The sequence below is a fragment of the Pseudogymnoascus verrucosus genome (assembly GCF_001662655.1).
Source record: "Pseudogymnoascus verrucosus strain UAMH 10579 unplaced genomic scaffold scaffold_16, whole genome shotgun sequence".
Lineage (NCBI taxonomy): Eukaryota > Fungi > Ascomycota > Leotiomycetes > Thelebolales > Thelebolaceae > Pseudogymnoascus > Pseudogymnoascus verrucosus.
In genome coordinates this window covers 485,905-504,691 of record NW_017263667.1, presented here as the reverse complement: position 1 = coordinate 504,691, position 18,787 = coordinate 485,905, and the positions used below count along the sequence as shown (strand labels likewise).

At 52.1% G+C, this 18,787-nt stretch overlaps 5 protein-coding genes across 5 annotated transcripts; 2 read left to right on the top strand and 3 right to left on the bottom strand.

The window, feature by feature from the left end:
- Window positions 1-27: 27 nt before the first annotated feature.
- VE01_04602 (uncharacterized protein) lies at window positions 28-1,014 on the bottom strand (the record flags this gene model as incomplete). The annotated part of the gene is made up of 2 exons (XM_018274073.2): window positions 793-1,014; window positions 28-713 (listed from the first exon to the last, which is right to left on the bottom strand). Coding segments are annotated over exons 1-2 (759 nt in total), but the record flags the coding sequence as incomplete, so codon positions are not given.
- A 1,067-nt stretch (window positions 1,015-2,081) lies between these two features.
- VE01_04601 (uncharacterized protein) lies at window positions 2,082-3,576 on the bottom strand. The gene is made up of 2 exons (XM_018274072.2): window positions 2,514-3,576; window positions 2,082-2,423 (listed from the first exon to the last, which is right to left on the bottom strand). Exons 1-2 carry the CDS (start codon window positions 3,403-3,405, stop codon window positions 2,104-2,106), a joined length of 1,212 nt encoding a protein of 403 aa, XP_018131400.1. The 5' UTR covers window positions 3,406-3,576; the 3' UTR covers window positions 2,082-2,103.
- A 1,213-nt stretch (window positions 3,577-4,789) lies between these two features.
- On the top strand, window positions 4,790-7,419 carry VE01_04600 (uncharacterized protein). Its single transcript, XM_018274071.2, has 9 exons — window positions 4,790-5,644; window positions 5,802-5,831; window positions 5,912-6,026; window positions 6,096-6,239; window positions 6,290-6,333; window positions 6,385-6,422; window positions 6,492-6,632; window positions 6,711-7,130; window positions 7,278-7,419. The coding sequence occupies exons 1-9, from the start codon at window positions 5,432-5,434 to the stop codon at window positions 7,321-7,323; spliced, it is 1,191 nt and encodes a 396-aa protein (XP_018131401.1). The 5' UTR covers window positions 4,790-5,431; the 3' UTR covers window positions 7,324-7,419.
- Window positions 7,420-8,377: 958 nt separating this feature from the next.
- SMC5 (structural maintenance of chromosomes protein) lies at window positions 8,378-12,265 on the bottom strand. The gene is made up of 4 exons (XM_018274070.2): window positions 10,879-12,265; window positions 9,927-10,826; window positions 9,803-9,875; window positions 8,378-9,749 (listed from the first exon to the last, which is right to left on the bottom strand). Exons 1-4 carry the CDS (start codon window positions 12,178-12,180, stop codon window positions 8,644-8,646), a joined length of 3,381 nt encoding a protein of 1,126 aa, XP_018131410.1. The 5' UTR covers window positions 12,181-12,265; the 3' UTR covers window positions 8,378-8,643.
- Window positions 12,266-12,863: 598 nt separating this feature from the next.
- On the top strand, window positions 12,864-17,962 carry VE01_04598 (uncharacterized protein). Its single transcript, XM_018274069.2, has 5 exons — window positions 12,864-13,261; window positions 13,376-14,263; window positions 14,316-16,936; window positions 16,988-17,290; window positions 17,349-17,962. The coding sequence occupies exons 2-5, from the start codon at window positions 13,617-13,619 to the stop codon at window positions 17,570-17,572; spliced, it is 3,795 nt and encodes a 1,264-aa protein (XP_018131411.1). The 5' UTR covers window positions 12,864-13,261; window positions 13,376-13,616; the 3' UTR covers window positions 17,573-17,962.
- The last annotated feature ends 825 nt before the right edge of the window (window positions 17,963-18,787 follow it).

Below are 18,787 nucleotides of genomic sequence, written 5' to 3'. Positions count from 1 at the left end.
CCACCCCCCCCCCCCCCCCGCCATCTCCATCTTCCTCCTCACCGCCGCCGGCACAAACGCACTCACCGCTTCTTTCCTTAGATCCCTAATCGCCGGCGCAGCTTCGTATACCGTTTTCGCCTCCACCACTGGCTGGGGAACCCTCCTCCTCTCCTCTTCCCTGCCTCCGGTGCCGACTTCGCGTGCATTCGCACCAAGTGGCATTGCATTCGCGCTACTCCCCTCTCCTCTCCCCTCCCCTCCCCGACCCGCCTGCTGCGGGTTATTCGCCGCCCATCTGTCTCGGCGCGCTTGGTACCATTTATCAAGCACCTCCTTCGGTATAGGTGGCGGCGTATCCCTCGGCATCGGCACACCAGCTACCTCTTCAGGGACATCACTTTCACTCTCCTCCCCTCCTCCCCTTCCCCCATCCCTTCTCCTCTTCCCCAACACCCCCCCTCCCCTCCCCCCATCTCTCCCACCCTCCCTATCCCTCCCCTCCCTATCTCCACCCCCCCGTCCAAACGCAGGCGCCTTATCCCCCAACGTCTCCCTCGCCTTGCGGACAGCTTTAAGATCTTTCTCCAGCTCCTCTTTTAATCGCACCTCGTGAGCGGTAAGTTTTGTGCCCGAAGACTCGATGGCGAGGAGGGAGGAGAGCTGTGTTTGGAGACGTTCGGGGTTGCGGCGGGCGAGCTTCTCGGTGCGGCGGGTTTGGGCTTCTGCTTTGCCTGTGGGGGGAAGGGGGTTAGCCGGTGTTGCTGGGGAGTGAAATGGGAGGGGGTGGGGGGAGGGGAGGGGGGAGGATACCTTTCTTGACAGCTTTAGCTTTCTCGGCCTTGCGCTGGGCTTGCGCTGGGTTTATAGATTTTTCTTTCGCCATCGCGACTATGCCTTTGTATTTATTTCCGGATTCTCCTTATAAATATCTCCCGTTTGGGTATTCAAGCCGCTTCTACCCAGTAGTTGTCTGATTGTCGGCAGGAGAATTCTGAATATAGTCGTCAAGGTTACGTCGTACTGGAATTCGTTATAGTAACTAGCCCAGACCCTTTCACCAACGACGCGACTTTATGCCATGCGGCCCAGCTATCGATCTAGAGTAGTTACGCTAGGACTAATTTGGTGATTTTGCCTCATCGTGTCCGCTCTCACCGCTTTTGGCGGGGTTGTGGTGGCACGTGTTTTCTGGACGACCTTGGGGGGAATGGTATCTTTTTCCCCTGATCCAAGCTCTGAATATAATTACAGTTACGTTCATGCGGTGCTCTGTCGGGTACTGGCGGAGCCCAGCGAAGCTTGCATTGGTGGTAGGGTGGAGGTTAAAGTTTGGTTTTTGTGTAGTTTTTATTTTTATTGGGGGATATCTGATAAAATATCATGTAAATAATTGCAAATATTCAAAATCACTTCTTACAAATTATACCCATAAACCACTCTTATCCAACATAACAGACCAGACAAAATATACGCGTTTCTTGCACTCAAATACCCTCCCCTTTATCATTCTTGCCATAACAAACCCTCAATCTGCAGCTCGCCGCCATCCAGCACAGCATCTCTACGATCAGCACCCAACCCCCCAAACTAGCTCCACCGGCTGTACCCGCTCACCCCCCCACCCGGCGGGGTAAGCTCGAGGGAAAGGCCGAACCAAATAATGAACAGACGAACATCCAATTTCGAAACAGCCTGCCCCACTAGAAGATCGTTAATATATCGCGATGGTAAAGTATGCTATGGTGTGTTGTGTGCGGGATCGGAGTTTCCCTCCGATGCAGGGTGGTGGGGGGAGATGGGATGAGATGATGGTGGCGTAGCTGTGATGGGGGGATGCATGTCATGCATCTGCATGCTCGGTTGTACAGGCTGAATTGCTATCGTGGTGCGGGATATTGGGATGTGGGTTGTGTCGTGAAATTATTTGAGAAGAGGGGGATTACAATTGGTTTTCTGTTGAGCAGGAGGATGTAGAGACGAAGTGGAGGATAGCACGTGGAAACGAGTCAATTAGTCTGCGAAGAAATGAGATCGATATGATAACCAACCAAGAACTATCATCCTGAAAACATATCACTATCATCCTGAAAACACCCCCCCCCGCCGATCCCCAACGACTATCTACCTCTTCAACCTCGTCTCCAACATAACCGTCGCCCCCAACACCGACGGCCAAACCTTCACCAGCTCCAACCCAACCTCCTCAAACATCCCCTCAAACTCCCTCATCGTCTTCTCCTTCCCACTAATCAGCATCAGCGAGAAATCCATCCAGTACGGATGCGCATTCCCCCCAACCTCGACAGGCTGCGGGATCACCATGTCGCACACGATGAGGCGCGAGTCAGGGCCCATGGCGGGGACGGTGTTGCGTAGGATCTCGAGACAGACGGGGTTGTAGAAGTCGTGGAGGATGCGGCGCATGAAGTAGATGTGTGCGTCTAGGGGGGGGTGCGAGTTAGCGCGGGCGTTCTTCCGACTCACATGACCGTGACAGGGGAGGGGGGAAGGGGGAGGGAGGGGTAGCTTACTTTTAACTGGCTGCGGGGTGAAGATATCATGAACCGTAGCCTCAATATTAGGAATCTCCTCAGGCGCGAGCGAGTCAATAACGATCGGTAAGTCCTGCAGAATCAACTTCCCGCCGAATCCACCCGGACACTCCTCCTGGATCGCCAACAGCGCCTGTCCCCTCCCCCCAGCCATATCAACCACGAACGCCCTCTCCGGCTCCCTCTCCACCTGCTCCTTCATCTCCTTAAACGGGAACATCCCAAGGATAGGCATCGCCTTATCGGCAACCTGCATAGCCTTGTTCCAAATATTCCTCGTCGTAACATCCAGGTTTAGGACTTCGTAGTACGACAGCCCCTCCTTCCCGACCGCGTACGCGATGGGCGATTTCTTCAGATCGTACAAATCCTCCGGCGCATGCGTCTTGAAGTACTCCGGCAGCGCGGCCCACCCCTTATGCAGGTCCATACTGAGCAAAAACAGCGCGCCGAGGCCATCAGGGCGACACACCTGCGAGAGCGCATTGTGCTTGTACTCATCCGCCGCCGTCTCAACAACGAAGCTCTTATTAGCCAAAACGCGCATGCAGCGCGTGACAGCCGAGATATCGACATTAGCAGCCGCCGCGAGGTCGGCGGCGCTGACGGAACTCCCGTCGGCGGGGAGCTTGTCCAGGATCCCGATCTCGATGGCCATGTAGAGGGCGCCGGTCAGGGCGAGCTCCTCGAGAAGGCGGTTCACGGAGTCGAAAGGCTCTTCGAGCTGAGTGCGGATCGCCTCATTTTGGGTGAGCAGGGCGAGGTGCTCCGCGGTGGTGCCGGTGTAGGATTTGAGCTGCGCGACTAGCTTCTCGGCTTCGACGAGGGCGCTGTTGATTTTGTGATCTTGAGATGATGCTGGTTCCGTCATTTTGGCAGTGTGTTGTGTGCAAGGGAGTGAGTTGTTTGGATTACCGACAGCGTGGTTGAGGAAGTCTGTGCTTGGGGAGGTGGGTTGCGAGCGAGAGCGGTGGGATGGTCTCAGTTATTGGGGGGGGGGACCGGATGTGAAGGTGAATTAGCGGGTGGGTGGGAGTGGGCGATAGTGGAGGACGACATGGGGCGGTAGGGACGGGAGGGAGGGACGGAATGGGATGTCTTGGGACGACGCCTTGCCGTGGATGGTGGGAGTGAACGAGACTCTTGCTTCAGATGCATCCTGCAGGGAGCCAGTGGGCGTGTCTTGTCCGAGGCAGTTCCAGCCTGTCGTTGCCTGTCATTTCGAGCTGTATGGTGTTGTATTGAGTCGTAGTCAGCCATGGCCTGTGTAGTCTGAGTCGTAGTCTGTCTCGTAGCCTGTTTTATTGACTCTGGACTCTCCACTCCACTCCTAACCCCCGAGGTTGCTTGCTCGATCCCCTGTTTGGCCCTCTCCTCCGATCTGTAGTGGTGTACACTACTATAGCTACTATAGCTAAACTCCGCACACACTCCGAAGGGCTGTGGAGCTAGTCGAGCTGATTGACCCCTCCTTAGCCGAGTACTCCCTTCTACTTCTTCTGACTAGAGGACTACTAGAGGGCTGCTAGAGGGCTACTAGAGGACTACTGGCAAGCTTAGCACAGTAGATCAACCTTAGACATACCAACCACCATCTAACCCATTTCCCAGTTTTTGATCACTCATATAAGTACGGTCATATGGCACACTATTTACGACTCGGTATATACTCACCTACCCATACACCACCCATACACCACCCATACACCACCCATACAACCACCCCTACACCACCCATACGCTCACCCTTGCAAATCCCCCGTGTAACAGTGGCTGGATCAGATCCAAATGCATACGCCATGACCCTGTTGCATATTCTTCAGTGGAGCTTACCGTTTAAACCTAAAGCGAGTACTATGCACAGCAATTCTTCAGCGGCGACGTGGTCCATAGTCGTTCCTTCCAATCGCAGGCATTCATAGCCATAACAGACGCATACGTACCCGTAAACATGCATATTCAGCATATCAGAATCATCAGCATTATCAGGGATAACCCTAGGATACCCCTCTCTAACCCCTCTACACGAAAATACCCCGCCCACGTGCCTCATCGGTCTGACTTAATACTACTCTAGCTACCACTAGCATCTATCTCGATACTCTAGTCCACTCTAGCTCCCTTTAGCTACTCTACGCTGCCGATAACCCCACTTCCGCCGCGGACAACACATCACAAAACAACCACACAAAACCCTCAAAGCCATAGAAAACCACCCCAATCTGCACACAGACCCCTCTTTGAACCCTCTAAACCCCTCCTCTCTCACCACCCGTTCATCCCATCCTATACCTGTCCTTTTATACCTTCCTACATACAATAATATCCACCTACAACACTATACTAACAATAACTACTATTTACCTCAATAACAAGATATCAATACTCTATATACGAGCAACACATAACTCGTATAGTCGTACACACACAAACCTACCTACATAATACCCACCCCTCCATAGATTAACACTCCCCCTCCACCATCCACGGCCAACGAACCGGAATGCAGCCGGGGAAATCTCTACATTACTCTGCATAAACACTGCAACACATGCAACACCCTTCCTCGCCCACCAGATCCCACATCCCTACCCGTTTGCACCGTTAATCCTTGCGGGGATTACCATCGCGGGCATTAAATCCTAGCCAATCCATCGTCATACCTGCCACGGCCGAACGAAACTCAATGCCATCTGTCCTGCGGGAGGTGCGAGCCGTACCGGATTTTATCGCTGTCCGCCGTCGCGACAACTGAATCGCATCTTACGCGCCCACCACCACTACCTACTACTACGACCCTTCCATCGATCTTACTTCTTACTCCCTCCCCCCCCTCTCCCTTCCCCCTTCAGATCCCTTTGTCTCCATTATACCCCTCTCCCCGACCTTGACAGACCATGACCGAACCGCTGGCGCAAGCCGCCGCAGCCTCGGCCCAAACGCCCGCTCCTGTGGCCACTACAACCGCCGCTGAAACTGCCGAACCTGTAGCCACCACAACCACCGCTACTACCGCCGAACCTGTAGCCACTACCACCACCACTGCCGAGCCTACTGCCGCTCAGCTTCACCCCGTCGAGGAGCAGGAACACCAGATCGTGGTGGACGAGGTGAGCATTAGCGCTGTGGGTGGAGGCTAACTAAGAGACGCATACGATGCTAGGGAGAGAGACTTTGACGTCCCTCTCTGACAAGACACGATGCGGTTTCATGGCCCCACCTCGCCCTCCCGCACTTCCCGCACGCAGCTGCTAACTATTGTCGCAGAATGATGCGCTCGCGGACTTCGATGATGAGGTAAGACACCTGCTGCAACCCCACTCTGCTGGCTGTGAAGCGGGTAGCTATGTTGTGGATGCTAACGTGCCGCGATCCAGGCCTTTGATTCTGGTAGTTCTGCCGGCGGCAGCGCGTTCACCTCCATAACTTCGTCTGTGCTGCGCGGCGAGGTCGCCGAGGGCGGCAGGACGTACGCGGTGTATGGGAAAGAGGGTAAGCAGCGCACCCATGCGTCCCCTAACTCATCAATGAACACCGGCTGACCACACCGGCGTATCGCAGAGTATGGACTCCCAATGGACGACACGGAGTTGAACCGTCTGGATATGTCGCATGCCAAGTACTATGGGCTCCTTGAGAAAAAACGCTTCTTGGCACCGATTGGCGATTCGCCGCAGAAGATTTTGGATTTGGGTTGTGGAACTGGTGGGTTGATCCTGAATGTTGGTAGGGGCGTGGCTGATATGTTGGTTTAGGAATTTGGTGTATCGATGTCGCCGATGAATACCCATCCGCTGAGGTGAGTTCCCCAGCTACCCACTATATCGATATCATGATCTAACATACCCAGGTCATCGGAGTTGACATCGCACCCACCCAACCAGAATGGTAACCCCCCCACCACAACACACGACCCCTGATCCCCGTCTTTGGCCCCCAAGTACTAACAACCACCAGGGTCCCCCCGAACTGCCGCTTCGAGCTCGACGACATGGAAGAGCCTTGGATGTGGAGTAAGAACAGCTTCGACCTCATTTTCCTCCGCGACCTCATCTACTGCATTCGCGACTGGCCTAAGCTGATAGACCAATGCTACACGTATGCCCACCCCCCCACCCCCCTTCCCCAGCCCCACCATCTACCCCGCGATAAACCCCAAAACTAACACCCCCCAAGCCACGTCAAACCCGGCGGCTGGGTAGAATTCCAAGCCGTAACCGCCCTCCTTGGCAGCGACGACAACACCGTCCCCCCCGGCGGCGCCCTCGAGCAATTCGCCTCCAACCTGATCACCTCCTCCCGCATGTTCGGCACCCCCATTGATGACCCCATCCGCTGGAAGGGCTGGTTCGAAGAGCGCGGTTTCGTCGATATAAACCTCAAGATCTTTAAACTGCCCATTAATACGTGGCCGAAGGATACACGGATGAAGGTCCTCGGGGCGTGGGAGATGGAGAATCTGTTGAGCGGGATGGAGGTTATGACTATGAGGGTTTTTGTGAAGGCGCTTGGGTGGACGGAGGAGGAAGTGCTGGTGTTCTTGGTGAATGTGAGGAAGGAGGTTAAGGATAGGGGGATCCATGGTTGGTGGCCTTAGTGAGTTTTTCTTTTTTCTTCTTATCTTCTTCTTCTCTCTCTTCCCCACCTCGAATCCCCTGTTCGTTCCGAGGTTTCGGCTTGTTGTGTGTGCAGGAAATGGGACGAAATTGTGTTGTGGAAAAAGAGCACGGCTGACGAAAATAGCTATGTCCTCACGGCACGCAGACCGGAAGAGGGCGAGACGGCGTAGGAGGCTTGATTGCTTGCGGTTGTGGTGGGTATGGCGCTTGCTGCCGGAGGGGGATTGGAATGAGATATATAGGTGAGCTTAGGTGTACGGCGTGCGTGCGTGGTGGGTGGGTTGTTGGGAGGAGTAAAAAGATACCTTTAAATCATAGTAACAAGATCTTTCCGCGTGTTTGTAATTGTGTGTTGTTGTTGGTGATCTTTTGGATTTTGATTTGTTGTGTTGTTGATTTTAAGGTGGTGTTTTTGTTTGAGATGTTGCAGTCAGGCGGACTGTTGTGTTTGGTTTGAGGCGTTTGTGCTCGCCGAGGCGTTGTGTTTATTCTTGCTGTTACGTTCTAGGCGTTGTGTTTGTTCGTGCTGTTGTGTTCGAAGAGGTATTGTGTTCCTTGCTGGCTGTCGTGTCCAAGCTGTTGTGTTGATACTGCAAAGGTTGTCACTTCTCCCTATTCACAATTTCACCTCCATCACAGCGAAGTAACAAACTAAGGCAAAAAGATTGATTGATTGATTGATTCAGAGGGGGCTCAACAAAAAGGTGCGTGCAAGACTTATAAACAAAAAAGGTAAGTCAGAAGGTCAAAAATGCAAAATACTCATCAGATATCCTTTCGATTTTGATATCTGATGAGGGAGAAAATCATCTTTTTATGATTTTACTTTTTGTAGTTTGTTATTGTCGTTAATCGCTCGTTTCCAAATCTCTTTCTATCCATCCATTTCCCTCCCTCGCCGGGAACCGAACCCATATCCCCTTTATTTATCCTCCGCTGGCCAGATTGTCCAGACAGTGGTACTACCACTGCGCCACTGTGCCGCTGGGAGGAGGGGGGTTAAAGGGGGTTTATAAGGGGGTGGGTGGTTCGCTAGATGGGTTGGGGGCCAGAGGTTGCGGGTTTGGGTTGGGGATTGTTATGGTTGGGAAAGGAGGGTGGGCGTTTCGCTAGTTGGGTGGGCGGGTGGCATGGGGAAGGGGGAGGTTGAGGAAGGGAGGCTGAGGAAGGGAGGCTGAGGAAGGGGGGTAATACACGATCATTGGGGGTTTGACTGCGAAAGGAGGGAGGGATTGAAATCATTTGATCCTTCAGAGCTGTTCTTCTATGTTTACAAACCGTATTCTCGTTATATTATCTTAGAGCCTCGTGATAAAAACCCCTGAAATCGACGACCCAGCAAGCAAAACATTCCATGTCCCGGACGCTCGCTGCAAAACAGACCACCCTGGTATCTATCATATCGCTATACATCAAACTCCAAGCGCCAAACTCATGCCCACCATCTCAACCCCAACCACAGTCCGTTCGTCCCCATCATACCCTACCCCTCACCTCACCGGCATCATAATCGCCCTCCGACTCGCAATCACCGACCTAATATCCAGCGTCCTGTGATCCCTCGGCATATGCTCCCCACTCGCAATACACAACACCTTCATCCTCCTATCATACCTCAGCCCCGTCAACAGCTTCGGCGTGATCAAGAAGTACTGGCTCGTATGCTCCCTACACGCAATATCCACCATCCGCTCATGCACCATCCTCTCATTCCTCGGATCCATCCCCTGATTAATCTCATCCACAACCCTAAACGGACTCCTCGCCAGACTCTGCAGCGCCATCAGGTAGAAAATCGTGCTGACGCTGCGCTCCCCGCCGCTCTGACGGTGCTGGTCCAGCTGCTGCAGTGTCTCGTTCTCGCGGAACTTGACGCGGATCTCGATAGCCCAGAGGTCGAAGTCCTCGTCCTTGTGAACGCCGACTTCGCCGGCACAGCCGATCTGCTCGAAATTGTGCGCGAAGGCGGCGCTGATGGAGGCGATGAGTTTGTCTAGCTCGGGCTCCCATCGCGAGCGGAGAGATGCGATCGAGGCGTCGACTGAGGTGAGCTCGGCGCGCGCGGAGGTGATAGTCGCGGTGAGGCGGTCGATGGTTGCTTGTCTGGTCTCGAATTCGCGGAGGGCGCCCGGGTTGCCGTCATGGATGTAATCGAGTTTTGACTTCTCGGCGTCGATATCCTGCTCTAGTTGCTCGATGGTGAGGTCCTTATCGATGGTCTCGAAGTACTCCTTGTTGTTCCCCTCGGCGAGGATGGATATGCACTGGTTGTGGACGGCGATGGCTTGCGCCTTGACGTTCTTGTATTCTTCGTTTGCGCGCTCGTAGTTTTGACGCTCTTCCTGGACGCGGCGCGTGATGTTGGAGGAGTGCTCTTTGAGCGATTCGACGTCGGAGGCGGCTTCGATGAGGCGGAATTTGGCTTCTTGGAGGGAGAGATGCGCCGTGCGGATGCCTTGGACGAGGGCTTTGTAGTCGATGGATAAGGCGTTTTTCTTGAGGACGAGCTCGTCGGATTGAGCCTCGATCTCTCGCATCCGCGCACGGTAGTTGTCACTGACTAGCTTCACTGCTTGGAAGTTCTCTTTCTCTCGCTCTGTGAGCACGTTAGCAGGAGTGTCAAAAGCGATTGGGGATAGACCGGCATACCTATTTTGCCTGGTAGCGCTTGGAACCGCCCGGCAATTAACTGTGCTTCATTCTTCTTGGCCTTGAGAATTTTCTAGACATAGTGAGTAAAAAATCCGGTAGCACGAGGGCCAGGTTTACTTACTATTGTTTCCAAGATGGTACTTCTTTGCTCGCCCAACACGCGTAGTTTCTCCTTTAGCCCACCAGATTCAACCTTCATGACGTCAAAGTTTTCCCGCAAACCTTTGAGTGTTTCCTCAAGTTCATGCTTATCATTGGTGTCGATAGGCTGGCCGGTCCAGTAACGAGCATTTTGTATAGACTTTGTGGTCGTTGACGTAGCTCCGGGGCCGTATTCTCGGCGACGCTGGACACTGTAATGAGAACGTCCTGTAACAAAAGTTGATACGGCACTCGATGTGAGAGCATTATACTGGCTCTCGTTCAGATCTTTCAGTCCCACTGCAATTCTGTCTAGCCTCACGGCGCCACACAACATTGAAAGGACTGGCTCAGGGCCATCGACGTAATCCAAGGCCCATCCATCCAAGCCAAGTTTCTCCAACTCATGGGTCGGCATAGGTGAATTTCGGACTTGGCCAAGGCTCCTAGATACAGTCCTCAAGTTGATATCAGCAAGCCTGAGGTTAGAGGCTCCCAGCAGCTGTTCGTCTAATATCTTGAAATCTGCGCTTGTCTGTGCTGTGATGACCATGAAATCGTTCTTTTGGAAAAGAGATTCAATGGCATTGGCATATCGGGGGTCCTTGACCCTGCATTCAATGAGTGGTGGGCCAAAAACATCCTTCTCGAACTTGCTGCGATTTGCCTGAATCCATTCCCATGCCGTTGCCGCATCTCTGGAAATACTTCTGAGCAAGCTGATATTTTTACCTTGCTGAGAGTTGAGAGTGGCGAGCTCCCGCTCCTTCTCAGCAACACGAGCTCTAACATCAAGCCCTTGTCTGTCGAGATCCTCGCGTTTCTCGGTCACCTGGCGTTGCTCGGCTTCGATTTCGCGACATTTATGCTCCTCAGCTCTCTATGGGAGATAGTTAGATCTGGCTTCGCTTCTGTATCGGTGAGCAACTTACAATTTTGGCATTCCATTCCGGCCCATCAAACGCTGGCGGCTCATTCTTCAACTGGGCTTCCAAAGCGGCAATCTTTTCTTTTATGGCGGCATATTGCTGTTTGCGTTTCTGCTCTCCATCCCGTTCTGATTTGGCCTTCTGCTCCAGCTCCTTGATGCTCTCATTCGCTTCTTCGACCTGCGCAAAGAAATTGTCTGCCGCACGCTCTGAATTTTGGAGATCCTTCTTCCGCTCCTTTACAGCCACGTCGATTCGGCGATGGTACTCTTCCTTATTATTAACTGCTTGCACCGTTGGGGCAAATTCTGCCTCTAGAGCTACGAGTTGATTCTTTGCTTCTCTTGCTCTTTCCCTGCACTCAATATAATGACGTCTCTTAACGTTGTAGTCGACGAAAGGGACGCTCGATTCAAGTAATGCGATTTTCTCTTGTATTTGAGCCCTCTCCTGCAACCTTTCAACATCGCCGCGAAGACCTTCCTGGCGCTCCTCTTGTGTACGCAACGTCTCTTCGTCGGTTTCGAGGTTGAGTTGGATTCCCTTCTGGTTCTTTCGTAAGTTCTTGAGCTCGTCATGCCATGTAAGCATCTCGGGCGGCGCCGCAGCTCTTTGGGTTTCATGCAAAAGCGCTACTGGGCTAAGCCCAGAAAACTCAGAGACCCTGTCTTGAGGCAAGAACTGGCACAGATTGTCGACCTGGATCCCAAGCCCTCTGACCAACTGTTGTACATTCTTCAAAGGTGCTTCGGAACCGTTGATCCACCACTTCCGTTTATCGCCTTCTCTTGTAATGCGGACTTTGATTATATAGTTCGAGCGATCTTCGGGTTTTCTTTGTAGTTCGATTTCGATCGTAGCCTGGTCCTTGCCGTGCTTCACAAATTCGCTGAACTTCGCCGCTCGTCCGAGGTTGGCCGCACCGTACCCAAGGCCGATACAGATCGCACAGACCAGCGAGCTCTTGCCTGTGCCGTTCGGTCCAATAACCATATTGAGGTTGGGCCCTGGGTTGAAAACGGCGTCTTCGTAGGTAACGAAGTTGTTGACCTTGACTCTCGTGATTGCGCCAGGCTGGAATCCGTCCTGGCTGTGGCCATTTCCGTTCTGACGGAGAGCTATGCCATTCATTGCGCTTTGATCTAGGCCGTCGTCAGAGAGTTGTGAAGAATCTAGTCCTGTTCTCGCGCGTTTCGATGCGCCGGACACTCTGGAGTTCGTCGGCGCGGGAGAGTCGTCCCCTTCATCGCTACTTTCGGGATCAGGCACCCGCCGGCGACGGTTGCCTGTCGAAAGTGACGGCATCGTTGTTCGTTTTGGCGATGAGGCAACAAATATGTTTTACCCGGACGTTGAATTTTGAGGTTATCGCGCTTGGGGCACCAGAGACGCGATAGGAGACGCGTAGATGATTTGATGCAGGGCACCGAAAGTGGTGGGGCATGATTGGCTGTACGTACCATCGGACGAGCGAGGGGGACAGTTTTGGTGGGGCGGCCAGGAACACCGCTTTAGAGTGCCAAGATTTTAGAGACGACGACAGTTCTCGGTATGTCATTTTCTTTTATAATTTATTGCAATATTCCACGTAGTAGGTACTCTATATTATTTATTAAGGTTATTTTTCATGTACTCTGTGTAGTGCTCAGAGTAGTATTTTGTGTCTCTTTACTATCTCTGTTTACGCACGGTTAGAAGAGGATACGGCCATGCAGCTTATGCTCGCCTTGTCCAACTCGTCGTTGATTTCTATATTCATATATTATTGTATGCATGGGATAGAGAATAGTCTGTATATATTGAGATATCCTGCTCTCTTTGCCGTTGGGTCCTTGCTGCCCCCTTCTCATGTCAAATTACGGGGAGATTCCATACCGTACTGGAGGAGAGAGTGATAGGAGTTCCACGCACGGTACCACCGTAGTTGCAGTATATGGCTGAGTATAAAGCACTTCCTTTTCACCATAGAGAAGTCTCTCAAGTTTGAAGAGTGTAACTGTTCTGCACATGACTATCATCGTTCCCTGTATTACAAAACCATCCCCAACCTTCTGGGCATTCTTAGTAAGTTGGTCATGGGATGGGAAGAATCGAAGCTGCACAAGTGTATATGGCAAAGTCTGCCTACTGGCTACTTACTCGGATTATCTGTTGGACCTCCTCCGTACCCTTCGCTTCGGCGTTCGAATTCACATTGAAGGTAAACAACCCACTAAACCTTTCCTTTCTTTGCCCTACCACGATACCCTCACTCCACACCACAAACTTCCTCGACAACCTCATCTGGTCACGTGTTTGTCACGTGCCATCAATCCTTATTCCACCTTTCTCTTTACTCAGTGCAAGCAATTATCAAAGGGCATACTGCCCAAGACTGGGACTGAAGGTAAGCACTGATTACAGATCACCGATTCCAACTTCACATTCAGCAGTCAACATTTTGAGTACTGCAATGCTGAAATTAGTAAATAAGATCATTCCTTGCTAATACCATAGATAGAAATACAGATCAATACAATTGGAGCTTCTCAAATAGACTGCTTTGATTGTTTCTCTTGTCTTCGTTGGGAGATCGCCGCTGCCATAGCGACCAGTCGGCATAGCGACGACGGTGTACAACATCACCCTATTTTCTTCAAGGCCAACAATACAGAACCCAAGTCCAAGGACACAAAGCCTGAAAGCTACATTGTCGTTGCCTATCCCCCCTTCATCATGTCTCTGCACAAGTAAAAAGAAACATGAGCACCTCAAACTATCGTCGGCCATCTACTGCTCGGCCACCTCTTGGGGACGCCACATCCCGCGTCAACAATACTCGCACAACATATCCCTCGCCGCTGGGCAAGATACCAGAAACAATGGCTCACAATGGTAGAGCAATTTATGAGGAAGAAAACACTTACAACAAGTCAGACACCGAATCGGTGCAAGAACGCAAAATTATCATAACTCCTCGCCCCACTAATGCCGTTGACCCTCGCCTATCTGCCATCGCAAATGGGGATGGAGTTCACAGACCCAACCGAGACTCTCTGATTTCAAACGCCTCCACCAATGCATCGGATGGCAAGAGACGCCGCAAAACACACATTGGACCATGGCATCTTGGGAAGACCTTGGGCAAGGGTGCAACTGCGAGAGTTAGAATGGCAAAGCACGCTGTTACCGGCCAGCCAGCAGCAGTCAAGATCGTGCAGAAGAAAAGTGCACTGTTGTCACAGGCTGGTAGTCTGGCATCTCTCAACAAGAAAGATGCAAAGGTGAAAGATTCAGGCGAGAACCGCAGAATGCCATATGGCATCGAGAGAGAAGTTGCCATCATGAAGCTCATTGAGCACCCTCATATCATGAGACTATATGATATCTGGGAGAATCGTACCGAGATGTGAGTATAGTTCTGCACCCGTCATAAATGTGCCACCGCTAACAGTCATCAGCTACCTTGTCCTTGAGTATGTCGACAATGGCGAGCTCTTTGACCACATCAGCATTTGTGGGCTTTTACCTGAAGAAGAAGCAATGAAATACTTCAGACAGCTTATGAGTGCGGTGTCATACTGCCACCAGTTCAACATTTGCCATCGTGATCTCAAGCCAGAGAACATCCTTCTCACCAAGGATGGCCAGATCAAGATTGCAGACTTTGGTATGGCTGCTCTCCAGCAAACCCCCGAGCACCGCCTCGTCACTTCTTGTGGAAGCCCTCACTATGCGGCACCTGAAGTCATCAAGGCAGTCCCATATAGAGGTGACAAAGTTGATATTTGGAGCATGGGTATTATCCTCTATGCTACCTTGTCAGGACGCCTGCCATTCGACCACCCATCTGTGCCACGCCTTCTCCAAGCTATCCAAAAAGGCAATTATCGGATGGCCAATGCCATTGGACCAGAAGCAGCTGATCTCATTAAGCGCATGCTGCAGGTTGATCCTCGTGAGAGAATTAGCATAAACGAGATCTGGAGACACCCTCTCATCAAGAAGTATGAGTATCTCGATACCTACAGAGGAGGTATCAATCCCAGATCACCTGACGTTCAATATTGTGAGCGCCCAGTTGATAGAGTGAGCGACATCGACAAAGAGATCATGCGCCATCTAAAGTCTTTGTGGCATCAATTTGAAGATAAACAGCTCGTGACCTTGCTTTTGGATGACAACCCGAACGACCAGAAGCTCTTTTATGGCCTTTTCCTGAAGCACCGTGACAATCAGCTGGAGAATTATACACCTGAAATTGGCTATTCCAACAGCGACTACCACCATGTCCGCCCTCTTTCAAAAATCAAGAAGCTCTCTACTCGCCAGTTTACCCAAACAGGCCCAGGCCCCAATGGCTACAAACGACAGATCTCGAAATTCACTGTCGTCAGCAACACCGGCGAGAGAGTCGAGAGAGGCCATGCTAGGAAGAGCAGCGGCTATGCCGAGACTGAGTCTGGAGAGACCGTCAAGAGCTACGATCCGTTCAAAGATTCCAGACACCAGAATCTTACAATGAACGGAACCACACATGCCAAGGTTGTCATTCACCGCAACCCCATCTCCCGTCTCCAGGAGGATACACAGATCTCCCGTGTGGGAGGCTCAAGATCGAGCAATCGCTACGCAATGCAACCAGGTTTGGCTCGCCCCAGAGTCTATGCCTCACGCAGCTCTCTTGCAAGCTCTACGAAGAGTGGAGGCAACCCTGTTCGCGCTGGGCAGAGATACAAGCGTGGGGTCAGCTTCACCAACATGCGTCACCCGGCTATGCGAACTGTATCCGAGACCGAGGCCAATGAGAGAAATAGACTGCGCTCCAAGCTCATGGAAGAAGTTCCCGAGGATTCACCAAATGTGATCGCACAGCTCCGATCCCGAAAGGAGGCGGGTACAGTTGCTCATCCATTGCCTCAGGCTTACAGACGTGCCCAAGAGGATGTGCGCCAGGTGAGCAGCAGCTTGGCGAAAGATTGTGATGAAGCATTCAATAGATCGCATGGTTTGTCGATGCTCTCAAGCTCAGCTGATTACGGCTCTGATAGCCACTACTCTACGCCCTTCACGTCCTTCGAACGCGGAAATACGGACACCGATCCATCGCTCTTCCAACTGAAACAGTGGGAAGCCGCAAATCCAATTGGCCGCCAGTCGGTGTATGAGAGCAGACCATTGCCAGTCCCACCGAAGAGATCCGAGTCTGTGGAAGAAGAGCTTGTTGAGGCCCGTAGAGCTGCTCACAGCCGCAAAGTCACCGGCGATGGAGTCCACTCTCCTCGTTACATCAATCGGATGGTCTCCCACATTGATCGCCTCATGCTGCCAAACCAGACTTACCTGAGCGAAGGTGAGAGAAGAACCACCTCAGCTCCAAACCCAACCACCACGAGTGGTAGAGGTATCGAGGGTCCGAGGCCATTGCCAAACCCGCAGAACTACTCTCGCGCCAGAACATCGGAGCGTAGCGATGGCTATGGGCAATACCTTCATCGTGAGCGTACGAACAGAGTGGCTTCTCACCGAATGGGATCTGCTCCCGAGCCCTACAATGGGAGATACAACGAGCGTGAGCTCGTGGTTACGAATCCTGACCATCGTCCAGTCACTGCTAGAGCTGTGCCTCTCTCCTCGAGCCCAGTCAAGATGCCAGCACCTCTTAATATTCGCAAGGTCAAGAGGCCAGCTCCACCTCCGACTCCACCTCCGACCCAGCCCCTGCCTCCGCTGCCGGTGGAGACGCCATTGATGACTGGCGCTTTGAATGCCGCCAAAGATACGTTCACCAAGTTTGAGCAGCTCGCACCAAATTTCTCTACCGAGTCTAAAGGCCGAAAGAGCAAGAACGATGTCGACCCATTCAGATATGATGGTGTTAAGCGTACTGGTTTCGGCACCACCAAGAAGAAGAAGACCGCCTGGTACAAGCGTGACTCCAAGCAAGAGGACAGCCAGTTCGCACCCGGAGAAGTAGAGATCAACCCGAATTGTCTCCCCGACCCAAAGAAGAAGGGTTTCAACCTTGGCAATCTCTTGAAGAAGTTCGGCCCCAAGGAAGAGGAGGGCCTGCCACTTGGAGGTAAGTTCACAAATATTTCCCCCTTTACCACATCTACTAACACAAAAGCAGCATTCAAGTTGTACAATGACAACAGGAGCACCGAATCCATCGGCGACGATGTGAACTATTACCAACCCAAGCTGGTAAACTACCGCGACGACCCATCCCGCCAGATCGAGCCCCAGCAGAACTGGCTCGCGCGTCTCTTCCTCGTCAAGCCCGCCACGAGCTACTTGTGCTTCAACCTTACGAAGCGCCGCGCCCGCCAGGAAGTCGCCCAGCTCCTGAAGGATTGGAGACAATTCGGCATCAAGGACGTCGTCGTCAACAAGCCAGCCAACCTCGTGTTCGGCAAAGTCGCTCCCGTCAACTGTAAGGCCCCCCCCCCGCTGCCGCATCTGATGAGACTGTAGCTAACCATCAAATTTAGATCTCGAGCTCAAGGTAGTGTCGTTCGCGATCGAGTTCCTGACCGTCATTGAGCACGGCAAGAGAAACCGCCTTAGCATCGCCAGACTGTCCCAGGAGGCCGGCGCGGCGAGCAGCTTCCACAGAGTCGTTGCTACGATGGAATCTGTCTTCCAGACCCGCGGACTGTTGGTCGGCGAGGAGCGCAAGAGGAGAATGATGATCAAGACCCTGACGAGCGCTTAATTTTTCGCACATCGCAGGGCAATCAATTCAACACTATTTTTGGAACTCGCGGATTTTGAAGTCGTCAAGCTGCTGCTGGCCTTTCGATGCGGTTCCCCTTATTTTTTTTGTATGAGATTTTTGATGGGGACGGCTATATTTTTTTGTGTGAGTTTTTTAATGGGGGGTTGCTCGTTTTTGTATGAGGTTTTTTGAAGGGGTTTGTGTGAGTATTTGTGGAGGACTATCACTTTGTTTTGAGGCGATGGAGTCAGGTGTGTATGGATGGATATATACGGGGGGTAATGTTTAATGGTGTGTGTATGAGTTTGGGGGTGCTAATCACTTGCTTGAGACGACGGATATTTGAAGCGGATTGTACGAGGGGATGAGGTGGTGAGAATTGTTGGGCAGGTTTACATTCTGTTCTGTGAGAGGATCAGAGGTAGACAGCTTTAGCTAATTCTAATAAAATAAAAATAAAACCCAAATCGATGAAGCTTTGGTGGTGATAATAACATACAGTTGATGTCTTCGTAATAAGCAGTAGGTTGACGTCGGCATCAAAGTCTCTCTTAGTACCTTACTGGAATATACCCTTATTTCACAGTGGTCGTACGCAGGTCCTACGACGGAGCGCGTGAGGCCATCATCGTCGCCCAAAACGCCTTGTATCCGTTAGGTCTAGAACCGTCGCCTAGAATTGCCAGTCTGCAACAATGACTACAAGCAACTCTACCTACACCAAAGCCGACAATTAGATATCCCCTAAAACCAAAAGAAAAAAAAAAGAAAAGAAACCCCCTTATCATCATCCCCTACCCCCCTTCCCACGCACAGCCAAGCACGGCACTCACCCCCATCCCTAGCAGTTGCGGAAATTACCAATTCCCCAAAATACCACCAAACCACACAGATTCTAGTCCAGTCCCACAGCAAGCCGCCATCGCTACCGTATACCGCAATACGACGCTACACCCACACTAAACCTCGCACCGGAACCAGACGGACTCCTGTCACCGACGCCACACGGCGTCCTGGGGGTTGCCGGGGCCCGGTTTGCGCCGTCCGTGTCGTTTTTGTCGTTGTGCCCCTGAGAGTTTGGGGAGGGGGCGTGTCGATCTTTTGGGGGGTGGGTCTCTTGTCCTCTTGCCCTCTTCCCTGTCACTGTCTGTCCTCCATATTTCTCTACTTACAGTACACTACTTCGGTAAGTCCCAGGCGGCCGATCTACAC